This window comes from Chrysemys picta, chromosome 9 (assembly GCF_011386835.1).
Source record: "Chrysemys picta bellii isolate R12L10 chromosome 9, ASM1138683v2, whole genome shotgun sequence".
Taxonomy (NCBI): domain Eukaryota; kingdom Metazoa; phylum Chordata; order Testudines; family Emydidae; genus Chrysemys; species Chrysemys picta.
Window position 1 is genome coordinate 637,281 of NC_088799.1, and position 15,549 is coordinate 652,829.

Below are 15,549 nucleotides of genomic sequence, written 5' to 3' on the forward strand. Positions count from 1 at the left end.
TATCAGGCCCATGGGAGAGCAGCCAAGTGGGGCATGGAGTGTGCCCTGCCCACGTACAGAGAGGGTCAGGGCTGCGGACAACAGCATAGCTGCTCAGACTGTGGGAGTTTGTGTGATATTCGCATTACCAACAGAGGGGCAGGTTTGTATAATTTTTGTTGGTGCCCAGAATGGGTCCAAGTCCAGACCCCCCACACACCTGCCTAAGGCTCTGGGAGGGAGTTTGGGTGCAGGAGGGGGCTTGGGGTGCAGGCTCTGGGAGAGAATTTGGGTGCGGGAAGGGAGTGGGCTCCAGGACGGAGTTTGGGTGCTGGGTGCAGGCTCTGGGTTGGGGCAGGGAGTTGGGGTGCAGGAGGGGGTGCAGGATGCGGGCTCAGAGAGGGAGTTGGGGTGCAGGAGGTTTGGGGTGCTGGGTGCGGGAGGGGGATTGGGTGCTGGGCGTGGGCTCTGGGAGGGGGTTAGGAGTTGGGTGCAGGCTCTGGGTTGGGACAGAGGGTTGGGGCGCGGGAGGAGATGTGGGGCATGGGGCTGGGCCGGGGATGAGGACTTTGGGGTGCAGCAGGCAGGCTGCTCTGGGGCTGGGGGACAGAGAGGAGGACTCCCCCCATCCCTCTCCCTGCCGGCAGCACGACACTCACCCAAGCCCCCCCAGGCTGCAGCTCAGGAGGTCCAGCCAGGATAAGCTCCAACCCCGGAGTCGCCTGCCGGGGGGGCTGCCATGCGCTTCCTCCTCTGCTCCCTCTGCAGGTGCAGGAGCCACCTAAGCCTGCCCCTGGCGCTGCTCCCTTGTAGCCGGCAGTGGAGGCAGGGACAGTTGCGGGAGGGGATGCATGAGGGCACCAGGCAGGGCCGGGGGAGAGACCTGGCCTCAAACATTGGTGGAGTCGGGCCCCCCGGGCCCTGAATTTGCTGGAGCCCAGGCTCCATGGGCCCATACAACTTGCCGCCCCTGCCCACAGCTGCTCCATGCCACCCTGTGGTCCCCTCCTCACACCTCAGGCACCTCCCTCAGGGTAAGCGCACCAGCGCTCAACTTATTTTCTTAGACGCTCACCCCAACAGGCTGGGTGAGCTGGCTGGGCTGGGCCCCTCGGCTATCCCAGCTTGACTAGAATTAGGAGTTTCATTCTGGGTTTGGAGGCAGAATTGTCCGGTGTGGAGGTGCTGGCTAAGGCCCAGTTCCGTGCGATCTAATTTAATGGCTACAGAATAACTCTCTCCGGACAGCGCAGAAACCACCACTAGATCCAGATGACACATTAATAAGAAGACAGAACCTTGTTTCAAAACATTACATTCATCACCCTAAAAGACAAAGACAGACAACAGGTCTTGAAAGACAGTGAAACCTCATGTTTTCCCTAATTAAGACCTGAAACAAAATGTAACAGCTGTGGTTAAAAATACCCCATCTTTGCTGCCTTCCACTACATCAGGAAAAGTTATTTATAGACTGACATGGTCTTTACATAGAAAGCGTTGGTGACAATCGTCTCTTTTCCCAGGGAGCTGAAGCACACTGAGCCATGCAGCACTGCACCTAGAACAGAGAGCTCCATGACAGCCTTCAGCGCTCGCACAGCCTGTGTTCCATAATTTAAGCAGTGAGTAATTATTTTCCCTTTTAATTTGATAAGACAAGTGAGGGCAGCTGCCTACATTTCTGTCAAACAATAATCAAAAGGACCTAATTTCCCTGCAAAGCCACACACTGCAGTCAGAAGCACCTCGGCCCCAGCTCACTCTGAAGTATTTTTGTGCCAACTGCCCTTCAGGTAGAGGCTGGAGAATTTCCCTTCTCCATTTACTGAAGCTATTTCTTCCAGAAACTGGCTGATAAAATCAACTTCAAAGTGCAAAAGGAGCTATAGCTAATAAGTGGAAAGCCAAGATGTTGCAGGATATAGCAATGGTTGATTTGTTACATCAGTGCCGAACACCTTAACTTGGTACTAGGGGGAGATGTGATGTGCTAACATTTTCCAGACAGGATCTATGCAGAGGCCCATCTGGCCAGATGGTCATTAAGCGACAGAACATAGTGATTGAACATATTCATCTGCAAACTGACTCCTCAGAACTCCAGCTGCCTTGCAGCTACCTAACTAGTCCACAGATTTGCTTTGCAGCTGTCAGAACCCTCCCACTGCCCGTGTAGCCTAGGTTACCATATTTCCACAATCAAAAAAGAGGACACTGGGGGGGGGCGGGGAAGCCCCGCCCAAGCCCCGCCCCATCCACTCCCTCCCACTTCCCACCCCCTGACTGCCCCCCTCAGAACCCCAACCCCCCCTGCTTCTTGTCCCCTGACTGGCCCCTGCTGAGAACCCCCCACTCTAACTGCCCCCCCAGGACCCTACCTGTCCCCTGACTGCCCCAACCCTTATCCACTCGCATGGGTGGCAGGGTTGTAGAAATTTTGGTGGTGCCCAGAACCCTCCCCCACCTGCCTAAGGCTCTGGGAGGGGGGTTGGGTGGGGGGAGGAGGTCTGGGGTGCAGGTCCTGGGCTGCGGATTAGGGTGCAGGAGGGGTGCAGGGTGCAGGTTCTGGGATAGAGTTTGGGTGCTGGGTGCAGGCTCCGGGCTGGGGCAGGGGGTGGGTGTGCAGGAGAGGGTGAGGGGTGCAGGCTCTGGGATGTAGTTTGGGGGTGGGAGGCGGTGCAAAGGGAGGGGGTGCAGGCTTTAGGAGGGAGTGTGTGGGAAGGGGAGGGGGTTTGGGAGGGAGTTTGGGGATAGGAGGGGATGCAGGGGTGAGGGCAGTGGGTCTGAGGATGAGGGGTTCATGATGCAGGAGGGTGCTCAGGGCTGGGGCAGAGGATTAGGATGCGGGGGGATGAGGGCTGGGGCTGAGGGGTTTGGGGCGTTGGAGAGGCTCAGGGCTAGGGTGGAAGGGCAGGGTAAGGGCATCCTGTCTTCCCATTAGTGGATGCGGGCACTAGGACCGGTGGCAGCAGACAGCAGTTGCTGCTGGCTCTGGCAGTACAAGCAGGCAAGGGAGAGGCAGAGAGGCAGGTAGGGAAGGGGGGTTCACGGGGGGGGGGATGCACGGAGGGGGGGTGGCAGGTGGAGGCCGGGGACCCATCCAACACTCCCCCGCTCCCTGACTGCCCCCCCCCCGGACTCTCCTTACCATTCTGGCTCCACGTGTTTGCAAAACACGCTGCCCGCTGGGTCGGTTTGTGTGTTACACAGGGCTGCAGACAGAGGGAGGGGGGAGCAGGGGAGGGCTCTGGCTGCTGGAGGCCAATGGGAGCGGGTCAATCAGCCCAGCCACCCAATCAGCAGCCGCACTCTGCATGGGAGGGAGGTGAGGGAGAAAAAAACCCTGGACATTTTAACCTTGTTATCAATTCCTCCCGGACAGCTATTTAGAGACGCAAAAGCCTGACATGTCCGGGGAAATACGGACGGATGGTAACCTTAGTAGCCACCAGACCCATCTCCTAGCTGGTGACCACTTCCAGTTTCCAAGAGTCACCTACCCAGAAACTAGATATTGACCTCAAGGTAAAAGACTGCATAGAGCTTTTCACAAGAGCAAGGGTGTTAACCCCAGTGTACTGGCCAAATTCCAACTCAGCTAATTAGATTCTGCCTCCTGGACTTTTCTTTGCACTACACTGCTGTGCACATTGTCACTTTTCTTCTGCAGAAGAAAGTGTCTGCATTTCAGTGGTGGGTGGCATTGCTATAGTGATCTCTGTGTGTGTAGCCTGCAAAGTACTTTAGAATTCTTTGTGACAAAGGGATGCTTTGTAGATGTCAAGTGCAGCATCATTATTTGGGTTTCCTGTCTGGCTAAGAACAAGAGTGGCACCACTTCATGTCTAATGCATCATCTCTTCGGGATCTGTATGCTGCCCTTGCAGAGAGATGGGCTCAGCAACCTAACTGATCTGTGCCATGTCTAACTTTAATAAGTCTGTATTAAAACAGATGTCATGTGTGGCTGGTGCAGCTTGGAGTCTGGCCTGCTGAACAGAATTACCTGTTCTGGGGTCTATAAATATTTGGAGGTCAAATACTTAGATTAAGAGAACTGGACTTAAAAGTATCTGCCAATGAACTGCTGTGTGACTTTGGTTAGGTCACTGCCCTGCTCTGTGTCTGAGTTTCCTCTCTTTTTCTGTCTTTTCTATTGCGACTGTAAGCTCTTTGGGGCAAGAACTATCGGTCGGTCGGGGTGTGTGTATGTGTGTGTGTGTGCGTGTGCGCAGTAGCCAGCACAATGGGGCTGCTAGGCACGTTCCTAAAAATCGTCAATAACAGATGAATAGATTCCAAGGCCAGGAGGGACCAGTGTGATCATCTAGTGTGACCTGTCCAGCCCAGGCCAGAGAACTGCCCCACAATAATCCCTAGAGCAGAGCTTTCCGAAAAACATCCAACCTTGATTTAAAAATTTTCAGTGATAGAGAATCCAGCACACCCCTTGGTAAATTGTTCCAATGGCTAATTGCCCTCACTTTTTAAAATGTACGCATTATTTCCAATCTGAATTTGTCTAGCTTCAACTTCCAGCCACTGGATAGCATTAGACCTTTCTCTGATAGATTGAAGAGCCCAGAATTAAATATTTGAACCCTATGTAGTTACTTACAGACTGTCACCAAGTCACCCCTTAACCTGCTCTTTGTTAAGCTAAATAGACTGAGCTCTTTGACTCTATCACTCTGAGGCAGGTTTTCTAATCCTGTAATCATTCTCGTATCTATTCTCTGAACCCGCTCCAATTTATCGACATCCTTCTTGAATTCTGGGCACCAGAACTGGACACACCATTCCAGCAGCGAGCACACACCAGTGCCAAATACAGAGGGAAAATAACTGCTCTACTCCGACATATGATTTCCTTCTTTATGGAGCCCAGAATCACATTAGCCCTCTTGGCTACAGCGTCGCACTGGAGCTCATGTTCAGCTGATTACCCCCCCGCCCCAACACTGCTTCCCAGGTTAGAGTCCCCCATCCTATAAAGATGGTGTGACCCATGCCCAGAAAGAGTTAAGCAGCTTGCAGGCTAATTGACCCAGATTCGACCTTTAGGGACATATTGGTAGATAATGTTTGTGGTTTTGTGTGTTTACATATATATTGTTAGAGGTTAACACCGTAATTGAGCAGTCCCTATCTTTGCTGTATTCTGTTAATTCAGAGATCAAAAGGAAATATTAACATCTAAATTAACTGTAAACATAGTGATATCCTATTCATCTTTGAAATGCATAGCAAATCACCTATGAATGGTGGAAAACAGGCAATTGCCTTATGTTAATCCGTGTAGCTAATTACCATGATACTTAGAAAATAGGTCCACTTCAAAGTCTCTATGATTGCCTATTGTTCGCCTAAGGACATGGAACTGTATAAAGATGTCTGGGGTCCTGATCCTGTCATCTCAGATCTGTTTGATGCTTCACGCAGGGAAAGCTTTAGTCACAAAACCGAGATCTCCAGTCCTAATCTGGATCACCCTGAATATGAACATTGGACTATAACCTATGGACTAATTCTGAAAGAACTCTTTGCAACTACAAAGCTCACCATCTCTGCTGTTAATCTGATCTCAGAACTGTACTCATGTCTGTATGTAGACTGATCTTTCAACCAATACTCTCTCGCTTTTGTTTTTTAATACATTTTAGTTTTATTAATAAGAATTGGCTGTGAACGCATATTTGGGTAAGATCTGAATTATTCATTAACTTGGGAGGTAATGTGTCTGATCCTTTGGGGTTGGTAGAACATTTTTATATGATGAATAAGTTTTTCAGTGATCCTCATCATATTTGACTTGGGTGTCTGGGTGGAGGCCTAAGGCTGGGTTACTTTAAGGGAACGGTGTTATTGGCTTCTGGGTAATCAGTGAGGTAATACAGAAGCTGTTTTGTGCTGGTTTGGTAAATCTGAATGCTGGAATATCCACCAGTTTTGGGGATTATCTGCCCCATTCTTTGCAGTTCACCCTAACTGAGTGACCTCAATGCAGCTCCCTTGGGATCCCGATCACAGATGGCCTACATTCTTTGTTCCTAGATGGATATGTTGCCACACCCCCCCACCTGGCCTTCCTGGGTTACTCTGGGGCAGGCAACATGCCCCTGGGTGGTGCCGGGGCACCTGATGTTGACAGTAAAAGCGATTCTGAGTCTCCCGTTGGTGATGGTGGGTAGGTGGGGATTTGCTGGCCAACCCTCTGCTGCAGCCCTTTTACTAACAAAGGAAATGAAGCTTGGCCATGTCTCCACCTAGCTGGGTCCTGCACACACCCACGGGCCTGCCTTGGGAGCCTCCAGGAATACACCTGAGCTAAACTATGCAATGGTCTAACCCAAAAGTACCAATTATAAAAAATATACAAACAATGTGCAAACACCCCTTTACTTATCCATCTAGAAAAACATGATATAAAAGACTGACAATTAAAATGTCACAACCACTTTAAATCAGCTGGGGGCATGTCAATAAATCATTTAATAAATGCCGTTTACAATAGTAAACAGAGCTTACCCAACTCCCATTTACACTAGCACCACTTACCCCACTCCTGAGCGTGCACTCCTCTGACCATCAGAGTTGTGGGTGCATGTGAAGATCTCGAAGCTGGGGCCAGCACTCCGTTGGCTCAGCCGAGGCAGCCCGGGGCAGGGTGATTCTCCGCTCAGCCCCTCTGGAGATGGGAGTTGTTCTTCCCAGAGGCCAGGAACCTGGCTCCTGGCTAGATGACAAGGCCGCTTTGTCTCTTCTCAGACTCAGGCACCCTCTTATAGTCCTGTCGCTGTCCCGCTTCCCCTGTAAGCACTTTCCCAACCAACACAGGAGGTGGTTACTCCCACTGCCTGCGCTACAGGCCGGCCTCAGTCAGCGCTGGGCTCAGCAACAGTCTCTGCTGACACCCACCAACAGCTTCCGCGGCTCCCCGCGTGCCAAGGGCCCCGGCAGACGCTCAGCAGCTCGGACAGAGCGCCACAGTCCTAGTCCCCTGGCCAGGCTCTCCGCTCCCCACACGCCAGGGACCTCTGTATCCAGAACGAGGCTCCCTTCGCCCAGGACGCAGGAGGCATCTTCCCCAAGGCATCATGGGAGCTGTCATCGCTGAGGGTGGACTGCAGCGTCCCAGCCGGAACACTCCCAATTGAGTTCCGAGGCCCCGCTAATAGAGGGGCTATCTGTACATTTAGCCGCATTAAAAGGAATATTGTTGGCTTGCACCCAGGTTACCAAGCGAGCCATATTGCTCTGTGTTAGTGACCGGTCCTCTGCAGGCCTCCCCCAATCTTTGGGTCGGCTGCAAAATTGGGAGGTTCAGCCTTTCCTCACTTCTGTTTCCTCAGCACAGATACCACCATCCCCCCTCTAGAGTGTGTACAGCATACAGCTGGCCTGGGAACTGATGAGGCCGATGTGTTCTGGCCAGCATTGAGAGCAGCAAGGGCGCTAGCTGCACCACAGACGCCTTGCAGTGGCGGGTATCGCATTTGCCATTTAGACCAGTCCATTGGGTCCAGAAATCGTGCCTCTAGCATTGTTAATACCTGATGCTCTAGAAGTAGGTAGCCTGCCTCAGGCCTCCAACAAACATCTGGCAAACTACGCGTATGCACAGTACTTTGGGGGTGGGGTGGGGTGGGCTTCCCCCCCCCCCCCGACATGGCTCTTGCCCCTCCCTTCCCCACAGCAAACAGCATGCACCCTGAAGCATGAGATTCAATTACCCATTTTAACTCCGCCTGTAGCGCTCAGTGCTCTTGGCAGCCAGGAAATTGCTCAGCCCTTTACAAGAACCCACCCACACTGTTTGACTGGCGGAGCCCCGGCTGTGGTGATTAACGCATTCTGGCAAGCATCAGATACAGAGACTGAGCAGGAGTCCCTGGCTGGTCCAGGAGAACCCCACCCCAAAACACAAACCTCCACTAAGCTCTGCTCGGTCATCACAGCCCTGCCTCTGGGCACTGCTGGATCAACCAAGTCCATTCCCCAGGTGAGATGAGTGTGAGATTTTGTGCTCCAATCACTTCCTGAAGCAGAGCAAGGCTTGGGCTGTGAAGTCATGCTGCAAATGACCATGGCGTAGGGATGGACTCTCCATCGTTGACCATTTTAAAATCAAGACGGGATGTTTTTCTAAAAGCTCTGCTCTAGGAATGATTTTGGGGCAGTTCTCTGGCCTGTGCTGTACAGGAGGTCAGACTAGATGATCACAATGGTCCCTTCTGGCCTTGGAATCTGTGTGTCTATAGCCAGCTCAAGCCCATCACATGGGTAATATGCTCCTGTATGTGCTGAATTGGGCCACAGTGGCTGGGCATCCCACTAAACCAAGGGGTCCTAAGCTTGGCAACATCAAGTTCTGCATTGGCAGCTTGCCAGGAGCCCAGGGTCTGAGGCAAATATGCATATAAATGTTCATACTGTAAAATAGTAACTAAAAATGCACGACTATGTCTGCGTGCGTTCTCCTTGCAGAGGCATAGAAATCGCTTGTTTGAATCCATCAGCAATGAATATAAAGGAGTGCACGTGCATCCCTTGCTACTGTTTCAAACAGAGCATGGTCTGGGTCGTTTATAGATCTCCATGCAGACATGGTGGGGAACCTCAGCACTAAAGCATGGACTTAATCACGGCTATTGAGCCTAAGGGGTAGATGCCCTTTGCATTGCCGAACCTGTCTATTATGAGCCACCTTCCCTGCTTTGTTCCATTCACGTCTGAGAGCGCATTCGCTGGCTCTGAGCCCCTGTAATCAGAGCCTTGAGAACATCTCTGTCCAACCTTTGTAGATAGCTCTGTGGCTTTAGGAAAGGCTCCTTCCTTTCCTTATCGAAATAAACACACTACAAATGAGACTGAGCACTTTGTTCACAACGTATTGTCACCTTTTCCTAGCCGAACGTGGGATAATTCAACATCCAGAGTTTTGAACACCTTCTTTGAACTTATTTTTAAAAGTGGCTCCTCTTGACCATTTAAATACTGTCTTGCTGACCCCCTTAAGCACTGCCAATGCTTGTTTAGGATCAACAATCCTTGTTAGGGGAAATGTGAGCCAGAGATCTCAATTTAACATGCTTAATTGATTCTAACATAGTTAATTACTGAATTAGTCTGGCATTCTCATGGATGCTTTTCCAGGGGGCTTCTGCCCAAACTCTACACTTATGAGTGTATCATGGGGGTCCTACTCCTCCCCCGCAATGCACATAGGGTGGCCACCGCTGCATCCCCAGAATACTAGACAGTCCGGTACTTCCAAGGATGGCGTAGGCCTGCCCCTGCCAGCGTGACCCTGCCCCCGCTGGCATGCCCTCACACATACAGCACCCACGGAGGGGCCTGATTCTGGGAGATGTCCTGACCAGACCGGGACAGAGAGAGGGACCCAGATGACATCACAATCTCCAGCACCTTCAGCTAAATCCCAGCCAGCACCTGGCATGTGTCATTTCCTTCAAATCCCCCCCTTAATTCTTTTCTTTTCTCTCTCTTCTTGGGTCTTCTGTTGAATAAGAGTCTGGCTTTGCCAGACAAGACTATATTTTGTAATGCTGCAATAAGCCTGTGACCAGAGAGGGAGTTAAAAGAAATGCCCTAAACTGTCAGATCCGGATACAAGTTTACCAGATCTCAGAGTGGCTCTTAGAATATGTGCTGTGGCTGTTTCTCCAGCAGTGAGGATGCAAATGAGAGTTGACACCAGAGACAGAAGCTGCCTTTCCTATCTTTGTTGTCCTTTCTCTCCCCTTTGTACCTGTGCGTTGTTTTGTCTTTTAGGAAATGGGATGGGACTTCAGCAACAACAGCTCCACCCCATGCCAACTAACTTCTTCCTCCCCCCCAAAGAACGATGACTACATCGACTGCCATTCTACCTGAAAGAGCGTCAGGAAGGGTGTCTTTCCTTTAAAACTCTCTGCAGCTAAAGGGAAAGGAAATCTGGTTAAAATAAAAGCCTTATTTAATACTTTACATTTCAAATGCTTTAACTGGTTTTCCTTCTTTTTCTATAGCTTTAATAAAAGGTTAAAAAGCTGTTGAATGGAATGTTTGCCATGGTACTAGTGAGGCTGAGGTTGCTGAATGCCAAACCCCGAACTTTGTTGAAACCTGTTAATGTTGGACAGTTTCAGGGTCCTGTTAACATCTTTGACACTCTGGGCCCACTTATTCCATCAAATTAATGCAACATTTTTGGTGTCCCTGATTAAGCTCAACAGGGCTCAATCCTATAGCTTTTTAATGTGTACAGCTCTCATTGAAGTCAATGGGTGGTTTACACAGAATAAACCCTAGATGTCTGGGTCTAAGCAGTCACTATGTGTGAGTCCGGTATTTGTCATGAGATAGAGTAGACTGAATTAATTACTTATAGTCAGTCTTAAAGTGCCCAACTTGGAATTTATAAGACCACAGAAACCTATTACAATTCAACAGCTGTGTAAAGTGTGTGTGCGCACATGTCCTCCTCTTGTACCAAACCTGCAGAACTCAGGTGTTAATGTCGGGCCAAGTCCAGATGTAAGCCTCTCACCTTAAATATCAAAAAACAAAAAGCTGGAGCCTATGGACTTTATCACCATTAGTTTTAATGTTAATCAAGTCAAAGGATATTTTGATCACTTCCTCTTTCCACTTGCTACAGTACTTACAACAGCGCAACAAATCCTTTCTCTCCATTTTCTCTAACAAAATTAACTCGTAGTTACATTTTTGCTCACCTCCCACGCTTCAAAAATGTAATACTCAACCCTCCTCTGTGAAAGGCTTTTTTGTTGCTGGTGTTGATTTTTATGGATGTGTTTTTGTGGTTTTTTTAACAATACAAAATAAAGTTTCTAAGTAAGGCTGCGATGTTGGCAATTTTTTTAGTACATTTCATGACAGAGGTGTGGGGAAAAATCTATAAGTCACAGAAGAGGAGGGGTGGGAGTTCGAGCCCACCCCACACTCACCCCACAGCAGTGGCTCCTGTCCTGCGGGGCAAGGCTTGGCTCCCTACTCCAGGCATTGTGACCCAGCACACGGAGTCTCAGTGCCACTCAGGTTTGGCCCTTCTGCACTTTTGTAGATGGAGACAGAGGGATCAATGGACCAAACCCAAGTGTCACACCGTGGATTAGGTTGCAACGCCACTCAGTTTGGAGGCCTAGTCAAATGTGTTTTTACAGCCATTTCCAAGATTTCATGGACTTTATTCAAATTCACGATTTCTGTGACCACTGTGACCTCTATGACAAAATCGTAGCCTTATTTCTAAGAAATGTAAACATCATAACCATCATGGATATTAAACTGCCCTTAAAGTTTATTCCTTTTTTTACTGATTTTCTACTAAAGATCATATCCAAACTACATTAGCTAGACAAATGTTTCAGCGCCATGACTCCTTCAGTGTAAATTATTACTCTTATTATGTACTGTGTGTTGCATTAGGCCTAGAAGTCCCAATCAGACCAGAGCCCCATTGTGCAAGGCACTGTTCAATCCGTGCTAAGAAGGTGATGAACGCGGAGGTCGCAAGTGAAAAAATGACATTCACCGTCCAGGTGAATTTAACTGTTGGTTCTGAATGATCCTGGAAAAATACAGGAACTGGTTCTCATATGGAAATGGTCAGTGCTGCTGCTGCACTACATTGTGTCAACACTAGTGCAATTAAACATACTTCAAAGCTTTTTACTTTGAAGTCACAGTGTTCAGCTACTGCTGAAGAAATGAGAAATACTAACATGGGCTGATCCTGCAGCCTTACTCGCCTGTGCAATGCTTCTCACGCTCATTGGCTTCAATGGAATACTCATGTGAGGAAAGAACAGCTGGGAGCAAGGGCTTCAGGGTTGGGCACATGATCTATCGAACTCCTTGGAAAGGAAGTGTATGGGAGAGAGACTGAACAGCTCCCTTTGACCCAGTTTCCGTCTTCATAACTGTAATGATTACAGGACAGGATCAGCTGCTCACTTCAGTGCTTAGAATGCTATAGGACAGGATCCCTGAATTAAAGAAACCAACAGTATCTTGTGCTATTATGGTCAGTCCCTGTAACAACCTTTGCAGCCCTTACCCATCAGTCTGCAGCAATATGCCATTGCAGCAGGAGGGCCTGCGGTCTATGGTGTGAAGGCTGCTTCCTAGGCAGGAGTTGTCAAAGCTGGTGTAACTTGGTCAGCAGCAGCTAGACTGAAAATCCCTTCAGAGCAATTGTAAATTCAATGAGGAGTGTAACTTGGCATCTGATTTTGGAAAAGAAAAAGGAATATTTGAAATAAATAGTACAGAGCTGGGTCCCTACAATATACATAACACATTCCTGCCTACGAAAGGTCCCATGCAACGATTACTGCCTTTTAAATTACATTCAAATGTTTAAATTAACCTTTTAGATCTAAATTATGGTACCTTGAAATCAGCTAAAAAAATTACAAAAGTGACTAATGGGAAATTTGTACAACATGCCCTTTGAAATTAACCTCCCACCTTGGCAGCCTAGTGACGAGACGCCTCAGTAAATGTAGATCCGATCCGCAACAGCAGCAGGCAAGTGCGTCATGATCTGCACGCGCAGCCACCAGTAGTAATCCATGGGGTGGTAGCGGGTGTAGGGGGAGGACGACGTCAGTGCATGGGTGATGCTGTTGATGACTGGCGAGGTGTCTGGTGAGCCACTGTTGCAGTAACTCTCCATCTTGGTGATTTGCTCATCCAAGTACTTCCTGCCGTAGTCTTTGCGCACAGTCTCCGGAAGCTCCTTCCACATCTTCTCTGCTATGGCTTTAATTCGCTCAGGGGTGTACAGATTGGTGGCCCCTATGAAGTTCCCAGGTTCCACCACACAGATCTTCACTTCTTGGGGCTGCATCTCATACCGCAGGCAATCGGAGAAGGCTTCCACCCCAAACTTAGTGATGCAGTACGACGATCGAGCAGGGCTGCCCATCCGACCCATCATGCTGCTGATGTTCACCACACGACCTAGGAAGGTGCCAGGTAAATCACAGGGATGTCAGCAGAAGGAATGAGCACTACATACTCAACACATTAGATAGAACAGGCTCTAAAGTCAGATGCTCCTGAGTACTGTGTGTAATTATCGTGACTGTGTGTGCAAATGGGATAACAGTGCATGCCAATTGCTAATTGTGGTAATTGGCAAACCAGGGACCAAAGGCTCCTCAGCCAGTGAAGCTGAAATGCCAGTGCAGAGAGGGACCCAGGACAGTTGATGGAAGCAAAGGCACTCAGTGCAGATGTCCTGAGAAATACAGGGCTGAGACAAGTTTCCTCATAGTTCCTTGGGTCCTCCCAGTTATAAGTCCCCAGCATCTGCCCTTTTGCCCAGCAGCTAATCTCACTCCCAAGGGAGAGAATGGTCAGAGATTATCCCTGTGCTGGGATAAGCCGAATTTCTGTCTCATGTTTTTGTTCAGTTTTGCTGAACCAGAGGGTCTGTCTGGACTTTCCCTGGGAGGGGTGTGGCAATACAGCTGTGTTATCAGCCGTACAGGTACGTGGCTGCACAGTCCAGTTGCACAATGTGTCTGACGGATGCTTAGCACCATTTGTATCCAAATTCGTTATTGTTGCCAAAGGCACGGCAGCGGTGAGAGTGTACAGAGAAGTGCACCGGTCGTTACAAGACAGTTGCATATGGGCTGCAGCATATAGAGAGGTTGGAGGTTCATCAGTGAAGAGCTAGATCTGTCTGAGTAGAAAACAGCTGCCAAACCACTGGAAGGGAGGAAGGTGTTTTGCAATCTGCCCCTCTGCCTGAAATACCTTGGAGACCTTTACTCTGTTTCCATGATAGCTAGGCCATCAGTCACAACCCTTCCAGAAATGGTGCTTCAGCCACACGGACTGGCAGGGCAGAGCGACGTCTGCTAATCGCCAGAGCTAGGCAGGACTCTAGGGTCTTTCTGCGCACCAGCCTGGGCGTGCTGAGTTAGCAATACAAACACAGGACAACAGCCTGCTCCCAGCAACAACCTTAGAAACCAGAGGCAACCCACCAACTTCAGTGGAGTGGCTCTGAGTTTCGAGAGCCCAGTTTGGTCCCTTCATAGTGTATGAAAATGTGAACAGGAACAGTTAGGAGCCAAGTCATCCCCTGGGCATCTAGGAAACCTGTCACCAGGCTGCACCGAGAGGCCTCGTGGGCTGCTGACCCCTTATTACAAGTGCAGCCTGAAGGAAGATTTAATCCTGTTGGTGGCTCTAGCTGTGGGTTGTTGCAGTACGTGACGGGCACGTGCCCAGGGGCAGCAGCGCAGTGCTCTCGCCGCCCACCCGCCCACCAGGGAGTTTACATTGTTCTCCGGGAGGCAAATTTAAATAGCAAGTTAGAACTGACACAAAGTTACAGTCTCCAAATTCAGCTCCTCCTGCTGCCTCTGCTACCCTTCTGCGTCACGCTGGTCACTGACTGGGGGGGGAAGCAAAAAAACCTGCCGGCTGCAAGGCACTCGTGGGCGTGTGCTGATTCCTGCACAGCGACGCTCTAGGCATAGCTGCTCCCAGAGCCGCACAGGGCAGTGCAGCCACCCACGACCCAGCATTCCTGCGCCTGCCCAGGGCCGAGAACCGGGAGCAGAACTCTGTGGCCAAAGTCAGCCTCACCCGGCATGTCTGACAAATGCAGAGGAGGAGACAGCTGCAGGACATGCCCTTAGAATCTGACCGTAGTCACGTCAGAACCAGCCCTTCATGCAGCGTGACTGCGAGGTGCTGAGCAGAGGTTGGGATGAGGAGCTGGGCCAATCCTGTGTGGTGGGAACTAGGGTGCTCAGCAGCAGACCACATGAATGGCTGAATTCAAAGCCCCGACACCAGCCCGAGCTTGTACAGTAGTGAGGGTAAAAGGTCCAGGGCGACGCAGCTGCCAGGAGGAGACATCCTGAGGACAAGGTGGGATTGGTGTCTGCCTCCTCAGCGAAGGGTTTACCTGCCTCCAGGCAGCGAGCAGAGCAGCCTAAGGGTCTTGGCTGGTTTGGCAGCAGCAAGTGCTATGAGCACATCTCTGTGCTTGGCTAGCAGGCTGGGACCATTCCAGTGGGGTGCAGCCATGGAGGACTCTTTTTCCTCGATGGCATCGCTCAGATGCCCCCTGCCTGGGGTTGTGCCTAGAGACCATTTGGAAACCTCAGCTAGTGCAATTTAATTGGATGTTGTAATTTCCTGCACTTCCTGTCCTTCACTGCTGTTAATGTAACTCCCCAGACACAGCTGTCACACCCATAGTGTGCTTTGAGGTTAAGAAGAGTTGTAATGTAATAGCTTAGCTGGCTCAATATGGGACTTTCTTCCCCTTATGTCTCTTTGCAAAATCCATGTGAACCCCAGGTTTGTGCTCTTTAGTCTAGAAACCCCATTGCCGGCAGCTCCGCACTCGCTACGACGAGCCACCCGACACTAACAATCCCCGTGCCGGCAGCTCCGCACTCACTACGACGAGCCACCCGACACTAACAATCCCCATCCCGGCAGCTCCGCACTCACTACGACGAGCCACCCGACACTAACAATCCCCGTGCCGGCAGCTCCGCACTC

The 15,549-nt window shown here is 50.1% G+C and overlaps 1 protein-coding gene and 1 long non-coding RNA gene across 4 annotated transcripts in view; one reads left to right on the top strand and one right to left on the bottom strand.

Annotated features, from left to right (window-relative positions):
* The first annotated feature begins 1,184 nt into the window (after positions 1–1,184).
* On the top strand, positions 1,185–10,888 carry LOC122172437 (uncharacterized). 3 transcript variants are annotated; one of them, XR_010590516.1, is made up of 3 exons: positions 1,185–1,604; positions 3,365–3,507; positions 9,778–10,888. It is a non-coding gene; the product is annotated as an uncharacterized LOC122172437 (long non-coding RNA). The 3 variants fall into 3 exon arrangements; XR_010590517.1 differs by lacking the exon at positions 9,778–10,888 and adding an exon at positions 4,768–6,166; XR_006172767.2 differs by lacking the exon at positions 3,365–3,507.
* Positions 10,570–15,549, bottom strand: part of BDH1 (3-hydroxybutyrate dehydrogenase 1) — a 35,684-nt gene continuing 30,704 nt past the window's right edge. Inside the window, exon 7 of the mRNA XM_005295636.4 lies at positions 10,570–12,975. Coding sequence (XP_005295693.2) covers positions 12,506–12,975 — 470 coding nt within the window. The 3' untranslated portion in view covers positions 10,570–12,505. The remainder of the gene's footprint in view (positions 12,976–15,549) is intronic.